The 18,062-nt window shown below is 40.5% G+C and overlaps 1 protein-coding gene across 8 annotated transcripts; it reads left to right on the top strand.

Annotated features, from left to right (window-relative positions):
* Positions 1-13,729: 13,729 nt before the first annotated feature.
* Positions 13,730-15,211, top strand: pou4f1 (POU class 4 homeobox 1). 8 transcript variants are annotated; one of them, XM_060918373.1, is made up of 3 exons: positions 13,730-13,852; positions 14,083-14,371; positions 14,477-15,211. In XM_060918373.1, the coding sequence occupies exons 1-3, from the start codon at positions 13,730-13,732 to the stop codon at positions 15,187-15,189; spliced, it is 1,125 nt and encodes a 374-aa protein (XP_060774356.1). In that variant the 3' UTR covers positions 15,190-15,211. The 8 variants fall into 8 exon arrangements, with proteins under 8 accessions (XP_060774356.1, XP_060774355.1, XP_060774358.1 ...); XM_060918372.1 differs by having other exon boundaries at positions 14,474-15,211; XM_060918375.1 differs by having other exon boundaries at positions 14,083-14,374; positions 14,564-15,211.
* The last annotated feature ends 2,851 nt before the right edge of the window (positions 15,212-18,062 follow it).

The raw sequence follows: 18,062 nt of genomic DNA, 5'->3' as shown, positions 1-18,062 counted from the left end.
GGACTGCGACAGCCCATGACTAGTTGGAGACACAACAATTGCGATAAAATATGCGAATTAGCGACAATTTTCACTTGGAATCACACTGAATTGATATTCACATATTTTACTGCATTTGTTGTGTCTCCAACTAGTCGCAAGCTGTCGCAGCCCGACTTTCGCTCGGCAGGCAGGGAAGTAGAGGAAGCCTCACAGAAACTGACTTGAGAAGGGTTCGCGATGGCTTTGCGACACCAGTGACGCATTTGCGGCTATTTTGAGAGAAATTTTGTTGCACAAATTTTTTGAACATGTTCAAAATTTCAGCAACAAAGGAGCAACACTTTGCAACTCATGCAAGGAAATTGAGAAGCCTCGCGAATGTTTCAAGATACTTTTGAAACTCTCTCGCGAATGACGTTCGCAATTTGTCGCAAGCTGTTGCAGCCCAGTAAGATACTGGCTTAACAGCATTAAAACCACTGACAGGTGAAGTGAGTAACATTGATTATTATCTCATTGCAATGGCACCAATCAAGGGGTTGGATATACAGTGCCCTCCATGATTATTATCACTCCGTAAAGATTAGTAAAAAGGGTTTTAAAAAAAATCCACCTTTTGGTGAAGTTGCTTCATCTCACACCGAAAAAATGAGAAAAATCCAACCTTTAATTGAAATAAATTTATTCACAGAAAAACAAATCCCTCAGCAGGGGCGTAGCTAGGATTTTTCAAGGTGTGTTGGGGGGTCACACACTGACTGGCAGCCTGAGTACATTATGTAACAAAAAATAATTACCATTGCTAGTTTTAGGTACTGTAGCTTAGAAACTGGCTCTTCCATTATTGCTGTTTCTAAAACGTTTTCTTGATGTCGTGTTCTAGAAACACCACACTAAAACTTAGCTTCGAAGCCACAAAATGCAACTTTGATGGAAAAATATATATAATAAATTGCTTACCTCTCTTCACGTTGAAAGAAGGAGGAAAGTTTCATTTGTTTTGACATGGCGAATTATTAACACAAGAGGAAATACTCGTAATAGGTCATTTGCAGGAATTGGTCATGTGTCAATTTTCCCCATAGCAACAAGCCCATGATGGGCAAGCTAACTTGACGTTCCTTGCAGGGCCGCGTTAACCCTTGCCAAGGCCCTGGGCAGACACCCCCCCGAGGCCCCACCCCCGCCTGTTGTCAACTGTGCTCAGCAAATTCACCCCCTCAGACGTGCCTGTCTGACTAGACACAGAAACTTAAATAATGACAGTGGCGCAATTAGAAATACTATTGAACGATAAAACTTTATATCCATCAACACCTATTTAATCGAGAAAAAGCAATGGTGAAATAGGCAATTGCATGGTGAAAAAATCCATCAGACATCACGGTTAACAAGTCTGGTTAACTAAAGTTTAGCCTCAAGAAGCCTTTGAATAAGTGAGTCAATGAACAACATGTCAAGAACATAACCTAGGCCTACAACAGTTTCTTTAGGATTCAGAACAAGAACATTCATTTGGTATATAACCGTTCGTTTTCATTTTGGAATCCAGGCGACTTTTAACTTGTGAAAACAAAGAGCGATAACAAAGAAAAATATCTTGCTTCTCAGAAATAAATCTCAAAATGTTAGGCTATGTGAAACATTTCATCCTTTCACACACGTAATGTCCCAAACAGCAGTGGCACGCAGCTTTGCGCATTCAGTTTGACAGCCATGGGTCAACTTACAAGGGCACTTTCCTACTTTTCTGGAAAGCGAAGTCATAAATTAAATCATTGAACTCAAGCTGGCGTAGCGTGTGAAGACATGGCAGACAGTGATCATATTGACAATGACGGGTGATTTATGCAACGGGACAAGGTGGGCTTCCTTACGGGTGGCGAAATGCATCAAAAATGTTATCAATATGATCAAAACTTCTGAAAATATCGTTTCATATTTTCCGATCTCACTACCTTCGAAGCCCCCTAGTGGCTGAGGCCCTGGGCAGCTGCCCATGAAGCCCATTAGGATAACGCCTCCTTGGTTCCTTGACAACCATAAGGGTTTGACTGGCCACGCGAAGCAATCCATTTCCACAATAGCTGTTTTTACCTTTTCTACTGTCTTTTTTGACTCGAATTTTCGTGTGTACTTGGAAAAAGTTTGTGGTTTTAACTTCTGTCATAAGTTAAAGCGAATAATTGGCAGTAAAAGAGCTTTTTGGACTCAAGTTGGCCGCCGCTGAAAGTGCAGGATCTCATGGTCAAAAAACATGGGCAGGGTGCAAACTACAGTAAGCAAATGATAAAGGTAGAAAAGGAGAAATTATAAGTTATAAACATACTTGAGAAATCTGCCATTTTGCACATGAATTTCTTTCGGTGGAGACCAACTTTAGTACAAAAAACTCTTTTATGGCCAATGATTCACTTTAACTTATGACAGAAGTTAAAACCATAAACTTTTTACAAGTACACATGAAAATTTGGGTCAAAAAAGACAGTAGAAAAGGTAAAAACAGCTATTATAGAAATGGATTACTTCGTGTCGCCAGTCAAACTCTTATGGTTGTCAAGGAATGTCAAGTTAGCTTGCCCACCATGGGCTTGTTGCTATGGGGAAAATTGACACATGACCAATTCCTGCAAATGGCCTATTTGCAACTACAACCCCGATTCCAAAAAAGTTGGGACAAAGTACAAATTGTAAATAAAAACGGAATGCAATGATGTGGAAGTTTCAAAATTCCATATTTTATTCAGAATAGAACATAGATGACATATTAAATGTTTAAACTGAGAAAATGTATCATTTAAAGAGAAAAATTAGGTGATTTTAAATTTCATGACAACAACACATCTCAAAAAAGTTGGGACAAGGCCATGTTTACCACTGTGAGACATCCCCTTTTCTCTTTACAACAGTCTGTAAACGTCTGGGGACTGAGGAGACAAGTTGCTCAAGTTTAGGGATAGGAATGTTAACCCATTCTTGTCTAATGTAGAATTCTAGTTGCTCAACTGTCTTAGGTCTTTTTTGTCATATCTTCCGTTTTATGATGCGCCAAATGTTTTCAATGGGTGAAAGATCTGGACTGCAGGCTGGCCAGTTCAGTACCCGGACCCTTCTTCTACGCAGCCATGATGCTGTAATTGATGCAGTATGCAGTTTGGCATTGTCATGTTGGAAAATGCAAGGTCTTCCCTGAAAGAGATGTCGTCTGGATGGGAGCATATGTTGCTCTAGAACCTGGATATACCTTTCAGCATTGATGGTGTCTTTCCAGATGTGTAAGCTGCCTATGCCACATGCACTAATGCAACCCCATACCATCAGAGATGCAGGCTTCTGAATTGAGTGCTGATAACAACTCGGGTCGTCCTCCTCCTCTTTAGTCCGAATGACACGGCGTCCCTGATTTCCATAAAGAACTTCAAATTTTGATTCGTCTGACCACAGAACAGTTTTCCACTTTGCCACAGTCCATTTTAAATGAGCCTTGGCCCAGAGAAGATGTCTGCGCTTCTGGATCATGTTTAGATATGGCTTCTTCTTTGAACTATAGAGTTTTTGCTGGCAACGGCGGATGGCATGGTGAATTGTGTTCACAGATAATGTTCTCTGGAAATATTCCTGAGCCCATTTTGTGATTTCCAATACAGAAGCATGCCTGTATGTGATGCAGTGCCGTCTAAGGGCCTGAAGATCACGGGCACCCAGTATGTTTTTCCGGCCTTGACCCTTACGCACAGAAATTCTTCCAGATTCTATGAATCTTTTCATGATATTAAGCACTGCAGATGATGATATGTTCAAACTCTTTGCAATTTTACACTGTCGAACTCCTTTCTGATATTGCTCCACTATTTGTTGGTGCAGAATTAGAGGGATTGGTGATCCTCTTCCCATCTTTACTTCTGACAGCTGCTGCCACTCCAAGATGCTCTTTTTATACCCAGTCATGTTAATGACCTATTGCCAATTGACCTAATGAGTTGCAATTTGGTCCTCCAGCTGTTTCTTTTTTGTACCTTTAACTTTTCCAGCCTCTTATTGCCCCGTCCCAACTTTTTTTGAGATGTGTTCCTGTCATGAAATTTCAAATGAGCCAGTATCTGGCATGAAATTTCAAAATGTTTCACTTTCGACATTTGATATGTTGTCTATGTTCTATTGTGAATACAATATCAGTTTTTGGGATTTGTAAATTATTGCATTCTGTTTTTATTTACAATTTGTACTTTGTCCCAACTTTTTTGGAATCGGGGTTGTAAAAAGACTGCAGCTACACTGGCAGCTTGACCATGCTTTCTAGTCCATTCGTGTTGAGCTTGCGCAGAACTGTGTTGGTCATGCGCGCCTTGGCTCGTGCACCTGAAGGCGCACCTCCTGCGCGTGAGCCTAATGAGCTCCGGCACGCGCGCCATTAACAAAGAACACCTGTCTTTAATCAATGAACTATGTTTGGGCTATTTAAGGACTGCGCCCATGCAAGGACGATGTGAAGTATTACGCTGCGTCTGGTGTGCCTTACTGAGCCTCATTCCCTGTTCTTGTTGACCTCCTGTTTTTTCGACTCCTGTTTCTTATCCCTTGATCTTGTATAGTTTTGCCTCTGATATTCTGTCCGTGCCTCGTTTGACCTCCTGCCTGTTTCCTTGATTACGACTTTGCCTGCTGTTTCGGACTGTTTGCCTGTTGTGTGCTTTTCACGCACTTTATGCTCATATTGCACTGTATTATTTAACACATCTGCACTTACAGTGGTGCTTGAAAGTTTGTGAAACCTTTAGAATTTTCGATATTTCTGCATAAATATGACCGAAAACAACATCAGATTTTCACACAAGTCCTAAAAGTAGATAAAGAGAACCCAATAAAACACATGACACAAAAATATTATACTTGGTCATTTATTTCTCATCTCATCTCATTATCTCTAGCTGCTTTATCCTTCTACAGGGTCGCAGGCAAGCTGGAGCCTATCCCAGCTGACTACGGGCGAAAGGCGGGGTACACCCTGGACAAGTCGCCAGGTCATCACAGGGCTGACACATAGACACAGACAACCATTCACACTCACATTCACACCTATGGTCAATTTAGAGTCACCAGTTAACCTAACCTGCATGTCTTTGGACTGTGGGGGAAACCGGAGCAGCCGGAGGAAACCCACGCGGACACGGGGAGAACATGCAAACTCCACACAGAAAGGCCCTCGCCGGCCCCGGGGCTCGAACCCAGGACCTTCTTGCTGTGAGGCGACAGCGCTAACCACTACACCACCGTGCCGCCCCTGGTCATTTATTTATTGAGGAAAATGATCCAATATTACATATCTGTGAGTGGCAAAAGTATGTGAATCTCTAGGATTAGCAGTTAATTTGAAGGTGAAATTAGAATCAGGTGTTTTCAATCAATGGGATGACAATTAGGTGTGAGTGGGCACCCTGTTTTATTTAAAGATCAGGGATCTATCAAAGTCTGAACTTCACAACACATGTTTGTGGAAGTGTATCATGGCATGAACAAAGGAGATTTCTGAGGACCTCAGAAAAAGGATTGTTGATGCTCATCAGGCTGGAAAAGGTAACAAAACCATCTCTAAAGAGTTTGGACTCCACCAATCCACAGTCAGACAGATTGTGTACAAATGGAGGAAATTCAAGACCATTGTTACACTCCCCAGGAGTGGTCGACCAACAAAGATCACTCCAAGAGCAAGGTGTGTAATAGTTGGCAAGGTCACAAAGGACCCCAGGGTAAATTCTAAGCAACTGAAGGCCTCTCTCACATTGACTAATGTTAATGTTCATGAGTACACCATCAGGAGAACATTGAACAACAATGGTGTGCATGGCAGGGTTGCAAGGAGAAAGCCACTGCTCTCCAAAAAGAACATTGCTACTCATCTGCAGTTTGCTAAAGATCACATGGACAAGCCAGAAGGCTATTGGAAAAATGTTTTGTGGCTGGATGAGAAGCATTATGTTTGGAGAAAGGAAAACACTGCATTCTAGCATAAGAACCTTATCCCATCTGTGAAACATGGTGGTGGTAGTATCATGGTTTGGGCCTGTTTTGCTGCATCTGGGCCAGGACGGCTTGCCATCATTGATGGAACAATGAATTCTGAATTTTACCAGCGAATTCTAAAGGAAAATGTCAGGACATCTGTCCATGAACTGAATCTCAAGAGAAGGTGAGCCATGCAGCAAGACAACAACCCTAAGCACACAAGTCGTTCTACCAAAGAATGGTTAAAGAAGAATAAAGTTAATGTTCTGGAATGGCCAAGTCAAAGTCCTGACCTTAATCCAATGGAAATGTTGTGGAAGGACCTGAAGCGAATAGTTCATGTAAGGAAATCCACCAACATCCCAGAGTTGAAGCTGTTCTGTATGGAGGAATGGGCTAAAATTCCTCCAAGCCAATGTGCAGGACTGATCAACAGTTACCAGAAACATTTAGTTGCAGTTATTGCTGCACAAGGGGGTCACACCAGAGACTGGAAGCAAACGTTCACATACTTTTGCCACTCACAGATTTGTAATATTGGATCATTTTCCTCAATAAATAAATGACCAAATATAATATTTTTGTCTCATTTGTTTAACTGGGTTCTCTTTATCTACTTTTAGGACTTGTGTGAAAATCTGATGATGTTTTAGGTCATATTTATGCAGAAATATGGAAAATTCTAAAGGGTTCACAAACTTTCAAGCACCACTGTACATCTGCCTCTCCCGCACACACTCTGACAAACTGGGTTTTTGTGCCCAAACCACAGGAAGTCCATACAAGGTTATAGACACCCTAATGAGGCTGAGGTGACAATCTAGTTTAAAAAAAAAAAATTAGAAAAATTACAGTGGGCACTTTTGTAATATTCTTATGCGGCTATTGAAAGAATGTATGGTCCAACAAAAGGGGGGGTCACGGGCACCCCAGGACCCCCCAGCTACACCCCTGCTCAGCAAGAAATAATTATTTTCAACAAAAATGCATGACTCTCATCCGGTCTGTCGTGGTGAAGAGGGAGCTGAGTCAGAAGGCAAAGCTTTCTATTTACCAGTCAATCTATGTTCCAACCCTCACCTACGGTCATGAGCTTTGGGTAGTGACCGAAAAGATGAGATCACGGATACAGGCGGCTGAAATGAGCTTTCTCTGGAGGGTGGCTGGGCTTACCCTTAAAGATAGGGTGAGGAGCTCAGACATCCAGAGGGATCTTGGAATAGAGCCGCTGCTCCTTCACGTCGAAAGGAGTCAGCTGAGGTGGTTCGGGCATCTGATTAGGATGCCTCCTGGGTGCCTTCCTTTGGAGGTTTTCCAGACACGTCCAGCTGGGAGGAGACCTTGGGGTAGACCCAGAACATGCTGGAGAGATTATATATCTCATCTGGCCTGGGAGTGCCTTGGGATCCCCCAGGTGGAACTGGAAAGCATTGCTGGGGAGAGGGACACCTGGAATACCCTGCTTAGCCTGCTGCCACCATGACCCAACTTTAGATAAGCAAAAGAAAATGGATGGATGGATGGATGGATGGATGGAAAAACACATGTGCCACTACCACTGGTGCCCCTCCATTTAATACTTTGTACAACCTCCCTTTCCCAGTAAAACAGCACTGAGTCTCTCCTATAACATTTAATAAGGTTGGAGATCAGTGGCGGCTGGTAGTCTTTCAAACAGGGAAGGCTGGTCGGTTATGATATTTCCAGATTTTAAAAGAAAAAAGAAAAAACACATCAATTTTGCCCATACTCTTGCCTCTGATCTGGCTGATTGTTGGCAGGGTCACAAACTATGAAATAACAGATTCTTTTGGCCCATTAGCCTACTGTCCAATATACATGATGGTGGTGTTGGGGGGGTATATTTTAACATTTTATATTTTAAAATTGTGGCATGTGGCATGTTGTTTAAAAATTGATCATTATTGAAAGCAGCTCTTTGTCAGGAACCTCAGCAGTAACAGCAGAGTGTTCTGGAATAGGCACAAGCACTGACCTTGGGGAGCCAAACATAGAGCTGGGTGCCACACATTTCATTCAATGACACTTTCCCTATATTTTACTTATTTTGACTGAGAAATGTTTTATTGACAATTTTGATAACCCTTCACTTTTAATCCAGGTCTGTAGTGTGAAATGTTCTCGGCTGTGTTTTTGTTTAAAAATGTTTTCCAAAGTGTAGCTGTGTTTAATTCATATACAGAAAAATATATATTCCAATATAATATACTCAGCATAAACATTTTAAATAGATTCTATATTTTTGGTCCATCCATGACATATTACTAAAGTAGCCTATTTACTGTTGTTGATGTGGGTCACTTGCTGTTAGCCAATTCACTTTCTCGTACCAGGAGAGCTGAAAGGAACGAGTATTATTCCCTACCTTTTTCACCAAGTCAATTTGAGGCGTTGGTCTACCCTGCTCTTTAATTTTAATTTTTTCCTCGAAAGGAAGACTGACAAATGGCTTCGCCAAAATTAAATCAACAATGCTTGGCATCCGTGCGCAGCTTTCTTGCTAGCTGACTAGCCCCCTCAAGTTCAAGTTCAGTCACTCAAATAAACAAAATTTCTGGAACTAAGATAGCAAACTTGACAACACTATATTTACACTTTATTTACAATGAAAATATATACAAACTAAAAAAGCTGGTAGAAACCGTATGTAATGAATGAAATCGAAATGTAAGCTGATCTCTTACAATACACCACAACACTTGCGAATCCGCATGGGACTGAACTGAAATTCACCGCTGCCTGTCTATATTTGAAATGAGCTGTCAATCAAAGAAAATATCCGGCCGCTTTCACCAATCACCAGTCTCCTTGCGGAAAGCTTTGCCATGTCCCTCCCACTGTGAGGCTGGGAGTCCGTGAGACTCCGTGGGCGGGCGTTTTCGCAGTATTTGTCCAATAATCATCTTGCATTTTGATATTGAAAAGCGCATAGCTCCCAAATGCCATTGAAGTCCACTGAGGCTGGGCTGCATTGCGTTGTCACGAGGGGGAAAAACTCACGCACACATTAGGCAAACTGGGGAAAGTTATAACGGAATGATTTCGCACTGTAGTTGGGTTGAGCACATATATTTCTATGATTCTGGATCTGAAATAGCAATGTTATAAGGTCGGCTATAACATAAGCCTAGCGCAATTCATCCTACATGATGTTCGTCATTTTTAGAGGAGGCTGAGCCTCCCTCGTTGTCTTAGAGCAATCGCCCGTGTTGGAGATACAGAGTAGGGCATCTGAGACCATTCCTCTTTACACAGTCTCTCCAGATCATCCAGGGTCCTTGACCCTTTCTTGTGCTCTCTGCTCTTCAGGTCTTCAATGGGGTTCAGGTCAGGGGACTGAGATGGCCATGGAAGAAGCTTGAGTCTCTGCTCAGTGAACCATTTTTGTGTTGATTTGGACATATGCTTCGGATCATTGTCCTGCTGGAAGATCCAGTGATGACCCAGTTTAGTTTCCTGGCAGAAACAGCCAGATTCTGATTTAAAATGTCCTGGTATTTCATGGAGTCCATGATGCCATGTACCCAAACAAGGTTTCCAGGGCTTTTGGAGGAAAAACAACTCCAAAAAATATCACAGAATTTCCACCATATTTTACAGTTGGGATCGGGTTCTTTTCATTATAGCCATCCTTCTTTTTTACACCAAACCCACCTTGAGTATTTATTGACAAAAAGCTCCATTTTTGTTCCATCAGACCAGAGAACATGGTTCCAGTCAAAGTTGTAGTAGTGTTTCACAAACTTCAGGTGCTTACGTTTGTGGTTAACTGACAGAAAAGGCTTTTTTCTGGCAGACCTTCTAAATAATCTGTTGATATGGAGGTGGAGTCTGATGGTGGTTTTGGAGACTTGGAGACCCCAAGATTTTACTTTTGCTTGTAATTCACCAACAGTGATCCTTGGGGATTTTTGCCTCTCTTACCCTCCTCCTCACAGTATATGGGGGCAAAATAAATTTGGCTCCTCTTCCAGGTGAGTTTGTAACAGTTCCAATTGGTGCCCATTTTTTAAAATTATTGCCCTAATTGTAGAAATGGACATTTTCAGGTGAGTAGCTATTTTTATAACCATTCCCTGACTTATGAAGGTCAATACACTTCTCTGTCATTTGGTTTGTCTGTTCTCTTATCTTTCCCATGTTGATGGATCACTAAGGAAATTTGGTCTCTGTGTCACCTCATATTTGTTCCCCAGTTAATCAGGAAGCCATAGATTACAGCTTGAAAGTTCCTAGACACTCTAATCAACTCAAACATGTACAATTTAAATGGGAAACATGCTTCAGTTACATTGTGTTCACTATCATTTCCAGGGGATTTTGGTAATCTTTACAAGGAGAATCAATAATTGTGGAGGGCACTGTATTAGGCAGCAAATGAACAGTCAGTTCTCAATGTTGATGTGTTTGAAGAAGGACAAATAGGCAAGCGTAAGGATCTGAGCGACTTTGACAAGGGCCAAATTGTGGTGGCTAGAAGACTGGGTCTGAGCATCTCCAAAATGGCACATCTTGTGGGGTGTTCCTGGTATGCAGTAGTTAGTACCTACCAAAAGTGGTTCAAGGAAGGATAACTGGTGAACCAGCAACTGAATCATGGGTGGCCAAGGCACATTAGTGTGTTTGGGGAGTGAAGGCCAGCCTGTCTGGTCCAGTCCCACAGAAGAGCAGAAGAGGTTGTGTGTGCTCTGGGGAAGAGATGGCACCAGGATGCATGATAGGAAGTCAGTGGAAGTGGTGTGATGGGACCTTAGCTCCTAGTATTCATATGGATGTTACTTTGATACATACCACCTATCTAAACATTGTTGCAGGTCAAATACACCCCTTCATGGCAAGTTTATTCCCTAATGGCAGCGGCAGGATAATGTGCCCTGACACTGCAAAAAATTGTTCAGGAATGGTTTGAGGAACATGACAAAGAGTTCAAGGTGTTGGCTTGGCCTCCAAATCCCCCAGATCTCAATATGCTTGAGCATCTGTGAGATATGCTGGATAAACATGTCCAATCCATGGAGGCCCCACCTCAGAACTTAAAGGACTTGATGCTAACATCTTGGTGCCAGATGCCACAGCACACCTTCAGAGGTTTTGTGGAGTCCATGCCTCAACGGGTCAAAGCTGTTTTGGTGGCACAAGAGGAACCTACACAATATTAAGCAGGCGATTTTAATGTTATGGTCTTAGTGAAAATTTGGTTTCCCAACTGTTTGCAGAATTAAAAATAAAACTCACTTGTTGCTTTGGATGGTTTCACTTGGACAGCTGAAAGCTCACCATGAGATCCCTGTGGACGGCACCACACAAGAACCTGTTGATGTTTTTCCTTGGATAACCTTAGGACTACAATTACTAAGAACAGTTTGCACTCAAGTCTCCATGATAAAGTTGAATACTTCAGTTTGATAGGACATACCTAAAGTTAAGGCTCAGTAACCCAGAGCCTTAACCCACTGAGCGACCACTGCCCCACTATACTGTATACAGTTAGAGAAGGGAAAAATTATTTACAATTATTTACATTGGCGTCACCCAGATGAGGATGGGTTCCATTTTGAGTCTGGCTCCTCTCAAGGGTTCTTCCTCATGTTGTATCAGGGAGTTTTGCCTTGCCACCTTCACCTCTGGCTTTCTCATTAAGGATAAATTTGTAAGTTTAAAATTTATACCTAGATTTCTGTAACACTGCGTGAATTGGATTATTTTTTTTTTTGCCCAGAAAATTAAAACACAAGTTTAAACAGACATTCATAGTAACATATTTCAGTAATTAAATGGTGAAATTGTGGTGGTATTAATACAAATTTCACTAAAAAGCAATTTGAATTGCTGTCAATATCAGTATGAATTGTCTCAACTAAAACAATCAGCTGAAGTTCTTTCTTTCTTTCTTTCTTTCTTTCTTTCTTTCTTTCTTTCTTTCTTTCTTTCTTTCTTTCTTTCTATTTATTTATTTAAGTTGTATAGCTTAGACAGTATAGTTTAACACTCCTCTGCTGTCTGGATGGAGAAAAAAAAGAGAAAAAGTCAACCTGTAATTGGAATAATTTTATTCAGAGAAAACCAAATCCCACAACAAGAAATAATTATTTTCAACAAAAACACAGGCGCCACTATTATTGGCACCCCTGCATTTAATATGTTGTACTACCTCCCTTTGTCAGTAAAACAGCACTGGCCAAGGTGGTTTCTTCTTAATATTTATTTATTAATTTATTTATTTGTTAGTTAGTTAGTTAGTTAGTTAGTTAGTTAGTTTGTTTGTTTGTTTGTTTGTTTGTTTGTTTGTTTGTAAAGTTGTATAGCTTCCACAGTATACTTTAACACTCCTTTCCTGTCTGGATGTGCCACTGGGATGGACTTTAAAGTGGTTATCTGATTTTAAATCCTCCGTTTAGCTGTAGATTATATTTTATGCCTGGGCTTAGGAAAAATAAAAGTTAAAAATGGTTTACAACCACTTTAAAAAACCAAAATTAAGAACGACTCAGTTTAGGACCAGATTTAAGTCTTGTTGCAGTGACTGACATCTGAAATACTACTACTACTACGACTAGCAGCAGTAGTAGTAGTGGTGATAATAATAATAATAATAATAATAATAATAATAATAATAATAATAGTAGTAGTAGTAGTAGTAGTAGTAGTAGTAGTAGCAGCAGCAGTAGTAGTAGTGGTGATAATAATAATAATAATAATAATAATAATAATAGTAGTAGTAGTAGCAGCAGTAGTGTAATAATAATAATAATAATAATAATAATAATAATAATAATAATAATAATAATATAAACTGTACAAAATTATTTCTGTAATATTAAATATTAATAATTTTAACAATTGTGAATAAAGTTATTATTTTCAATAATAATAATAATATAAACTGTACAAAATGATTCTATAATTATTCAAAATTACACACAATTCGGCCTGATATCATAAAAACTGTAATAATATATAACAAGTAATAATAATAATAATAATAATAATAATAATAATAATGCCAATTTATTTCGATAAATACTTAAAACAAATATAACTAAAACAGACAAAATTTTCATTTTTAAATTAAAAAAAAAATCCAAGCTATAATTACTGTTTATTTTTTCCTTTTTTTTTCATTTGATCCATTATACTTATCACGTCACAACTCAGAAATATTATAATATCTATAACAGCCACACTTTCCGCCTCCTCCGCTGGTATTTTACGACTCTGGAGCGCTCGTGACTCGTATTTACGGTAATTCCGACAGCAGTATATTTAGCTCGGCAGCGCGCGCGGGCTTTGGTCCTAGTCGTAGCCTCAGGCAGTGGCCGCTCGAAGTCTCGCGAGAGAACGCGAGCTCTTGCTGGACGAGATTTTGAGAGGGAACTCAGGTGTAAGAGCGCAGCGCAGCGCGTGCAGGGAGACAGATAAGCGGCACCGAGACACTGCGAGGCATCTCCTCCTCTCTGCTCTCAGATCTCCTCAACTTCTCACCAGCGCGAGCTCACACTGCAACACACACACACACACACACAGCGACCCTCGGACCTGGAGCAGCAGCAGCATTGTCCACTTTATTTATTTATGTTCTTTTCTTAGCCTGCATTATTTTTATTCAAGTTTGTTTGTTTGTTTGTTTATTTATTTCTCTTCCTAAAGTGTTCTGCACTTTACCTTTTTCGACCAAGGACGCTTTCGCGGGGGAAAAAACAAACCAAACCAAAACAGAGACACCATGATGTCCATGAACAGCAAACAGCCTCATTTCGCCATGCACCCGAGTTTACCCGAGCACAAATACACCACTTTACACTCGAGCTCGGAGGCGATCCGGAGAGCCTGTCTGCAAACTCCACAGGTAAACCAATAATAATAATAATAATAATAAAGTTTTTCTCTTAAAAAAAAAAAAACAAATCCTGAAGAAGTGAAATGTTGCACTGAACATATAGTATCTCTATAATGTTTGTTCCTCGTGCATGCATGTTATTTTGTGTATTATTAAAAAAAAAATGCATGCTCCTAAACCAACTCGTGGTGCTGATTTTAGAGTAAACTCCAAACATTGTCCCTGTGTTGCGTTCTCAGCTCCAGAGCAACATCTTCGCGAGCCTGGATGAGACCCTGCTGGCGCGCGCCGAGGCCCTGGCGGCGGTGGACATGGCGGTGTCGCAGGGTAAAGCGCATCCGTTCAAACCCGACGCCACGTACCACACGATGAACAGCGTGCCGTGCTCGTCCACGTCCACGGTGCCCATCGCGCCGCCGCACCACCCGCACCCGCACCACCACCATCACCACCACCACCACCACCACCAGAACCTGGAGCCACCGGATCTCATGGAGCACATCAGCTCACCTTCACTCACCCTGATGAGCAGCGCGCACGAGGCCGGCGGAGGAGCTGGAGGAGGCGGCGGTGGAGGAGGAGGAGGTGGTGGTGGTGGTGGAGGAGGTGGTGGTGGTGCTGGTGGAGGAGGAGGCGGTGGTGCTGGTGGAGGCGGATTGATCTCCACCTCGGCGCATCCGCACTCACACATGCACGGCTTGAGCCACCTCTCCCACCAAGCCGCCATGAACATCAACTCCCCGCTCGGACACCACCATCACCATCACCACCCGCACCACCCTCACCCCGGGCTGTTACCCAGCCACCCCGGCAGCGCTCAGGGCGCTTCCGGCCTCGTTCCCAACGGACTTCCGTCCCTGCCCGACTCGGATACGGACCCGCGCGAGCTCGAGGCGTTCGCCGAGCGCTTTAAACAGCGGCGGATCAAACTCGGGGTCACCCAGGCGGATGTGGGCAGCGCCCTAGCCAACCTCAAAATCCCCGGCGTGGGCTCGCTCAGTCAGAGCACCATATGTAGGTTCGAATCCCTAACACTGTCACACAACAACATGATCGCGCTCAAGCCCATTCTCCAGGCGTGGCTGGAGGAGGCCGAGGGCGCGCAGCGCGAGAAAACGAACAAACCCGAGCTGTTTAACGGCGCCGAGAAGAAGCGCAAGCGCACGTCCATCGCCGCGCCCGAGAAGCGCTCTCTCGAGGCCTACTTCGCCGTTCAGCCGCGACCCTCCAGCGAGAAAATCGCCGCCATCGCCGAGAAACTGGACCTCAAAAAGAACGTGGTGCGCGTCTGGTTTTGCAACCAAAGACAAAAACAGAAACGGCTGAAATTTTCAGCGACGCACTGATCATGAAGATGGTGATGAGGATGAGGAGGACGAGGAAGATAACAAGGATGACGAAGATAATGAAGAGGACTTTTTTTTTTTTTTGGGTTTTTTTGGACCAAGGGATCTACAGTCATGTTTGTAGGTCTGCTCCGACCCGCTGGGGTTTTTCATGATCAATCAGATTTATTACTTTATTACTGTGGATGATGAGACTTTGCGTCACCCTGAAATCTCGCGCCCTGACTTCATTTAAGATGATGATATTTATCATTTATTTATTTATTTATTTATTTACCCATCATGCTGGTCAAGTATGCAAACTCCAGGTAATCCAGACTTGTGGAGAGGAGAACACTTATCAATGCCTTCTTTCACTCCCCCCCCACAAACAAACAAACAAACAAATCGGATTTATTTTCCTTTTCTCTCTCTCTCTCCTCTTTTCTTTTCCTTTTTTAAATGAAAAAAAAACAAACCCTACATTTTTTTTTCTATTTCTTTCTTTTCTTCTTTTTTCTTTTCTTCTTGAAATGATGAAATAGCCATGGAAGGATTACCTCATACCCGAATCTCATTTTCCTGTTTTATTCCTAATCATGATTTTTTTTTTTTTTTAAAGTGAGATAATTCTATTTCCGGATGATCTTTATTTATTTCCTGCTTTGTGCGTTTGCAATTGGGAGATTAAAAAATATATATAATAAAAATTTCTGGTGGAAAAGCAGAGACAAAACTTGAAGGAAAAAAAAGAACGAGAGAGAGAGAGAATACAAAATCCATGTTTTAATGGTTGAGTCTGTAATAGAGTTGGGAACCACTGCTTGGATCCTTTTTTGTTTTTGTTTTTTTTCTTTTCAAAACATTGCACTGAAATATAGTATATAATTTCTTAAAATTATTATTATTATTATTATTATTGTTGTTGGTTCGCTCTATTGAAATGCTTTTTGTATATATAAACATACAGATGACACCTGCTCACCTTGAATTCCCATTCTTTCCTTTTTTTTTTTTTGCAAATTTATTTCTTGAATTGATGACTCTGTCGCTGGTATGATTTGATGATGGCTATATAACAACTGCGCATGTGTCAGACGATCACATCTCCATCCTGATGGAGCAGAATGAAGGATAATAATAATAATAGCAAGAAAAAATCTATCTATATATAATTGTCTTTTTTTAAATTAATTACTTATTAATTTATTGATTTATTTTGAATTTGTACACTTTGGTTTGCAGTGCAAACATTCTATGCATTATTAAAGTAATACCGACTGAAGCACTACCGCATTAGAGGAGCTGCTGTTAGCCTTGTGGATGGTGTCACTGTTTAATGCCACACACACACACACACATACAATGTTCGTTTTTGTCGTGTTATAATTGTCCAGAAAAAAAGAGAAGAGAAAGTTGTGTAAGTAGTGATTTATTTTGTGCACATATGTTTACAGATAGCGGCCAAGGTGAGTCGCGCGCGCTCTGCGTCCCTCCATCTTTCCACCGTCCCACCCATTCATCCATCCATCCATCCATCTACCAACCCATCCATTCATCCATCCATCCATCCATAGCCCCTTCTGTCCTGTAAAGCCAAATCCACTCCGCGAGCCCACACACTTCTCAATAAATTACTCTCTAAATGAGAAACAACATGACTGTATTATTATTATTATTATTATTATTATTATTATTATTACCATCAGTGTTGTTCTGTGTCCACCAGGTACAATCCTCTTGTTACATAATCTACATAAAACTGTTTTTTGCATCAAACAAATTCTTCATACTATGTAACAACAACAGTAATAATAATATTAATAATTAATTAATTAATAATTCAAGACTTCTGGAATACAGCCCTCCCCCGATACCTTTACCTGCCTTCCTTTCCTTCAGAGCACCTGTCAGATTAACCGCCTTGAACATGTAGTGCCTTCTTCATCTTTTGTAAATTAATATTAATCATTCACGTTGAATCATTAAAACCTGGTTGATTGCTTTAGTCATCCAGCTGTTGATTTTCAGCAGACAGATCAATCAAGATGTATTACTGAAGGTGATGAGTTCAAATCCCAGCCCTGCCAAAGAGCTATTATTATTATTATTATTATTATTATTATTATTATTATTATTATTATTATTATTATTATGCACTCTATTTGAAAGGCAGATAAATGTTTTAATCATTTTATTTTTATAATTTTAAAAGCATTAACTTTTCACAAATTTCAAAACAAAACATTTCATCTACAAGGCTATTATTATTATTATTATTATTATTATTATTATTATTATTGATTAGGAGTGAATTTAGTCACAGTTAAATAGAAAAATGTAACAATATCATGTCACATTTTTAGTATTAGCTCTAGGATAACAACTGAAGCAGAACTACTACTACTAATAATAACATAATAAAATGTTAATAATAATACCGGTACTGGTACTACTACTACTACTGATAATAATAATAATAATAATAATAATAATAATAATAATAATAATAATAATAATTAGCCCAAGAGTGAAACAGTCAATTTTTACCTTCACCATTAGTTGTGAACACTCCTGATATACCGCTTTTTATAAATAATTCATGCTCTGAGATTTGGAAATTAATAAAGTGAACACAAAGAGGCGCTAATTAAAAAGCTGAGTAATTATTATAATTATGATTACACTTGGCCTAATGGGGTGTTACAGCATGTCAGACAAAGTGGCTTTAAAGAGGAGCATTAAAAGACACCAAGACCTCTCACTCAGTATAATACACTACACTACAATACAACAACACACTACACTACACTACAATATAATAATACAATACACTACACTACAATAACACACTACACTACACTAAACCACAATACACTACATGACAATATAAC

Source organism: Neoarius graeffei, chromosome 4, assembly GCF_027579695.1.
Source record: "Neoarius graeffei isolate fNeoGra1 chromosome 4, fNeoGra1.pri, whole genome shotgun sequence".
Lineage (NCBI taxonomy): Eukaryota > Metazoa > Chordata > Actinopteri > Siluriformes > Ariidae > Neoarius > Neoarius graeffei.
The sequence above is the reverse complement of the archived record's forward strand: the minus strand, read 5'-3'. Positions and strand labels throughout refer to the sequence as shown.